The sequence below is a fragment of the Hemibagrus wyckioides genome, linkage group LG03 (genome assembly GCF_019097595.1).
Source record: "Hemibagrus wyckioides isolate EC202008001 linkage group LG03, SWU_Hwy_1.0, whole genome shotgun sequence".
Classification (NCBI taxonomy): Eukaryota; Metazoa; Chordata; class Actinopteri; order Siluriformes; family Bagridae; genus Hemibagrus; species Hemibagrus wyckioides.
In genome coordinates this window covers 1842646-1850145 of record NC_080712.1, presented here as the reverse complement: position 1 = coordinate 1850145, position 7500 = coordinate 1842646, and the positions used below count along the sequence as shown (strand labels likewise).

The window sequence follows — 7500 nt, the reverse complement described above, 5'->3', positions numbered from 1 at the left end:
CACACACACCACATCACACACCACATCACACACCACATCACACACACACACACCACATCACACACACACACACACCACATCACACACCACATCTCACACACACACCACATCACACACCACATCTCACACACACACACACACACACACACACACACACACATCACACACCACATCACACACACACCACATCACACACACACACACACACACCACATCACACACCACATCTCACACACACACACACACACCACATCACACACACACATCACACACACACATCACACACCACATCACACACACACACACCACATCACACACACACACACACACACACATCACACACATCACACACATCACACACCACATCACACACCACATCACACACACACCACATCACACACACACCACATCACACACACACACACACACATCACACACACACACACACACCACATCACACACACACCACATCACACACACACACACACCACATCACACACACATCACACACACATCACACACACACACACCACATCACACACCACATCACACACAACACACACCACATCACACACACACCACATCACACACACACCACATCACACACACACACCACATCACACACACACACACACCACATCACACACACCACATCACACACACACACACACCACATCACACACACACACACCACATCACACACACACACACCACATCACACACCACATCACACACACACACACACACCACATCACACACACACACACACACACACACCACATCACACACACACACACATCACACACACACACATCACACACACACCACATCACACACACACACCACATCACACACACACACCACATCACACACACACACCACATCACACAACACACACACACACAACACATCACACACACCACATCACACACACACCACATCACACACACACACCACATCACACACACATCACACACACACCACATCACACACCACACACACATCACACACCACATCACACACACACCACATCACACACACACACATCACACACCACATCACACACACACCACATCACACACATCACACACACCACATAACACACACACCACATCACACACACCACATCACACACACCACATCACACACACACACACCACATCACACACACACCACATCACACACACCACATAACACACACACCACATCACACACCACACACACACACACCACATCACACACCACACACACACACACCACATCACACACACACCACATCACACACACACACACACACCACACCACATCACACACACACCACATCACACACCACATCACACACCACATCACACACACACCACATCACACACCACATCACACACACACCACATCACACATCACACATCACATCACACACACACACCACACACCACATCACACACACACACACACACACACCACATCACATCACACACACACCACATCACACACACACACACACACACCACACACCACATCACACACACACACACCACATCACACACACACACACATCACACACACACCACATCACACACACACACACACACACATCACACACACACCACATCACACACACACCACATCACACACCACATCACACACACACACACCACATCACATCACACACACACCACATCACACACACACACACATCACACACACACATCACACACACACACATCTCACACACATCACACACACACACCACACACCACATCACACACACATCACACACACACACATCACACACACACCACATCACACACACACCACATCACACACACACATCACATCACACACACACATCACACACACACATCACACACATCACACACACACCACATCACACACACACACACCACATCACACACCACATCACACACACACCACATCACACACACACACACACACATCACACACACACACACCACATCACACACCCACCACATCACACACACACACACACACACACACACCACATCACACACACACCACATCACATCACACACACACCACATCACATCACACACACACCACATCACACACACCACATCACACACACACCACATCACACACACACACCACATCACACACACACACACCACATCACACACACACACACCACATCACACACCACATCACACACACACATCACACACCACATCACACACACACACACCACATCACACACACACACATCACACACACACACACCACATCACATCACACACACACCACATCACACACACCACATCACACACACACACACCACATCACACACACACCACATCACACACACACACACACCACATCACACACACACCACATCACACACCACATCACACACCACATCACACACACACACACACACACACACACACACACACACACACACACACACACACACACACACACACACACACATCACACACCACATCACACACACACACACACCACATCACACACACACCACATCACACACACCACATCACACACACCACATCACACACACACACACACTCACTCATCACACACACACACACATCACACACACACACACATCACACACACACACCACACACACACACACACATCACACACACACATCACACACACACTCAGACACACACTCAGACACATCACACACACACCACATCACACACACACCACATCACACACACACACACACACACACACACACATCACACACACACACATCACACACACACCACATCACACACACACACCACATCACATCACACACACACCACATCACATCACACACACACCACATCACACACACACCACATCACACACACACACCACACACACACACCACATCACACACACACACACACACACACACACATCACACACACACACACACCACATCTCACACACACACACACACCACATCACACACACACACACCACACACACACCACATCACACATCACATCACACACACCACATCACACACACACCACATCACACACCACATCACACACACACACACACCACACACACACCACATCACACACACACACACACACACCACTTCACACACACACCCACACCACTTCACACACACACACACAACACTACATCAACACCACTTCACACACACACAACACTACATCAACACCACTTCACACACACACACACACACACACACACATCACACACACCACATAACACACACACCACATCACACACCACATCACACACACCACATCACACACACACACACCACATCACACACACACCACATCACACACACCACATCACACACCACACACACACACACCACATCACACACACACCACATCACACACACACACATCACACACACACACACACACATCACACACCACACCACATCATACACACACCACATCACACACACACCACATCACACACCACAACACACACACACACACACTCATACACACACACACACACACACACACACACACACCACATCACACACCACATCACACACACACACACACACCACATCACACCACACACACACCACATCACACACACACACACACACACACACACCACATCACACACCACATCACACACACACACACACACACACCACATCACACACCACATCACACACACACACACACACACACACACACCACATCACACACACACACACACACACACACAACACAACACACCACATCACACACACACACACACACACACCACATCACACACACCCCACATCACACACACACACACACACACACCACACACACACACACGCCACATCACACACACACCCCATCACACACACACCACATCACACACACACACACACACACACACACACACACACACACACACACACACACACAACACACAACATCACACACACACACAACACACCACATCACACCACATCACACACAACATCACACACACACACACACACACACACACACACACACACACACAACACACCACATCACACAAAACACACCACATCACACACACACAACACACCACATCACACACAACACACCACATCACACACAACACACCACATCACACACAACACACCACATCACACACACACACACAACACACCACATCACACACACACACACACAACACACCACATCACACACCAAATCACACAACACACACCAAATCACACAACACACACACACACACACATCACACACCACATCTCACACACACACCACATCACACAACACACACACCGCATCACACACAACACACACACACACACATCACACAACACACACCACACACACATACATCACACACACCACATCACACCACACACACACCACATCACACAACACACACACATCACACACCACATCACACATCACACAACACACCACATCACACAACACACACATACATCACACACACACCACATCACACACACCACATCACACCACACACACACACCACATCACACAGACACACACACAGTGTTGATGAGGTGAAAATAAGAGTGATATGCTGCTCTGTAGGTGTGAAGATGGTGTCTGGTGTATCAGTGATAGATTACTGCAGGAACAGAGCAGGCTGAAATCATCACCTTCATCACTGACTTTCATTCATCCAGCACCTCCACCTCATCCACCACATGCACCTCATCCACCACATCCAGCACCTCCACCTCATCCAGCACCTCCACCTCATCCACCACATCCAGTACCTCCACCTCATCCAGCACATCCACCTCATCCGGTACCTCCACCACATCCACACCTTGTACACTGGAGTTATATTTAATTTGCGCTCCTTCAGTTACACCAGCAGCACAGATTAAAGAAGTCATGAGACACTAACTCGAGGTGATAGTCATAATATGTGTGTGAGTGTGTGTGTGTGTGTGAGTATGCAGTATATATGTGCATGAGTGTTATTGTGTGTGTGTGTGATGTTTAGAACCAATCAGCATGCAGAGTGAGTGTAATGGAACAGGAAGCTGTGACCATATAAGGGAGGTGATGTGAAGGCAGGAAGATTGAGATAGAGAGTGTTAATGAGAGATATGAGAGCAGGCATGATCAGATGTACAGGTTTATTATACCGGTGTCCTGTAACGATCTTCTAATAAACTTTAATAACTTTAATAACAGACTTCAGAGCATAGAGACTGTTCTATATAATCATCCACGCTGGGCTTGTCCCTGTGAACGAGCCGTTACTATAGCAACCATAAGCTAGTGAGCAGCGGCGTGGTGACCGGTGTGTCAGTTACCGAAGTTTGACTCGTCCCCCAGCTCGCGGCCGAACTTCTGCATGGCTTCACCCAGCACCGCCTCCGTCTGTGTGTAACCCGGCCCCTTATCACCACCACGGATCTTCGACATGGAGCTCATCATACTCATCTTAGCACGGGTTGCTGTCTCACACACACACACACACACACACACACACACACACACACACATACACACAATTAATACACACCTCAATGTGTTATTGTACCTACAGCTCTCAGACAAACAGGACACAGAACACATTATACAGGATATTATTGGTGTGTGTGTGTGTGTGTGTGTGTGTGTGTGTGTCTGCCTGGATTGGGCTGCAGGTATTCTGTAGTTTTGGTCATGATGTCCAGCACGGCTCGGCTTGTAACATCCACCTTCTGCAAATAAAAAAACACAAAAATACGAAAAATGAAACACAGGTGATGATGGTGAAGATGATGGTGATAGTGATGATGGTGAAGATGATGGTGATGGTGAAGATGATGGTGATGATGGTGATGGTGAATATGATGGTGAAGATGATGGTGAAGATGATGGTGATGGTAAAGATGATGGTGAAGATGATGGTGATGGTGATGATGATGGTGATGATGGTGATGGTGAATATGATGGTGAAGATGATGGTGAAGATGATGGTGATGGTAAAGATGATGGTGAAGATGATGGTGATGGTGATGGTGAAGATGATGGTGATGATGGTGGTGATGATGGTGATGATGGTGAAGATGATGGTGATGATGGTGGTGATGATGGTGATGATGGTGAAGATGATGTTGGTGATGATGGTGATGGTGAATATGATGGTGATGATGGTGATGGTGAATATGATGGTGAAGATGATGGTGATGGTGATGATGGTGAAGATGATGGTGATGGTGATGATGGTGAAGATGGTGGTGATGATGGTGAAGATGATGGTGATGGTGATGATGGTGAAGATGATGGTGATGGTGAAGATGATGGTGGTGATGATGGTGATGATGGTGAAGATGATGGTGATGATGGTGATGGTGAATATGATGGTGATGATGGTGATGGTGAATATGATGGTGAAGATGATGGTGATGGTAAAGATGGTGATGATGGTGATGGTGAAGATGATGGTGATGAAGATGACGGTGATGGTGATGATGGTGAAGATGGTGGTGATGGTGAAGATGATGGTGATGGTGATGGTGAAGATGATGGTGAAGATGATGATGGTGATGATGATGGTGATGGTGAATATGATGGTGATGATGGTGATGGTGAATATGATGGTGAAGATGATGGTGATGATGGTGATGGTGAATATGATGGTGAAGATGATGGTGATGGTGAAGATAATGGTGATGGTGAATATGATGGTGATGGTGAATATGATGGTGATGAAGATGACGGTGATGGTGATGATGGTGATGGTGAATATGATGGTGAAGATGATGGTGAAGATGATGGTGATGGTAAAGATGATGGTGAAGATGATGGTGATGGTGATGATGGTGAAGATGGTGGTGATGATGGTGAAGATGATGGTGATGGTGATGATGGTGAAGATGATGGTGATGATGGTGGTGATGATGGTGATGATGGTGAAGATGATGTTGGTGATGATGGTGATGATGGTGATGGTGAATATGATGGTGATGATGGTGATGGTGAATATGATGGTGAAGATGATGGTGATGGTAAAGATGATGGTGAAGATGATGGTGATGGTGATGATGGTGGTGATGATGGTGAAGATGATGGTGATGGTGATGATGGTGAAGATGATGGTGATGATGGTGAAGATGATGGTGGTGATGATGGTGATGATGGTGAAGATGGTGATGGTGAATATGATGGTGATGATGGTGATGGTGAATATGATGGTGAAGATGATGGTGATGGTAAAGATGGTGATGATGGTGATGGTGAAGATGATGGTGATGAAGATGACGGTGATGGTGATGATGGTGAAGATGGTGGTGATGGTGAAGATGATGGTGATGGTGATGGTGAAGATGATGGTGAAGATGATGATGGTGATGATGATGGTGATGGTGATGATGGTGATGGTGAATATGATGGTGATGATGGTGATGGTGAATATGATGGTGAAGATGATGGTGATGGTGAAGATGATGGTGATGGTGAATATGATGGTGATGGTGAATATGATGGTGATGAAGATGACGGTGATGGTGATGATGGTGAA

The 7500-nt window shown here is 47.1% G+C and overlaps 1 protein-coding gene across 2 annotated transcripts in view; it reads right to left on the bottom strand.

The window, feature by feature from the left end:
• sh3gl2a (SH3 domain containing GRB2 like 2a, endophilin A1) overlaps positions 1-7500 on the bottom strand; it is an 83893-nt gene that overhangs the window by 33617 nt on the left and 42776 nt on the right. For both annotated transcript variants that reach the window (XM_058385912.1, XM_058385911.1), the window contains exons 3-4: positions 5626-5698; positions 5306-5449 (exon numbers count right to left, since the gene is read on the bottom strand). In XM_058385912.1, coding sequence (XP_058241895.1) covers positions 5306-5449; positions 5626-5698 — 217 coding nt within the window. The remainder of the gene's footprint in view (positions 1-5305; positions 5450-5625; positions 5699-7500) is intronic.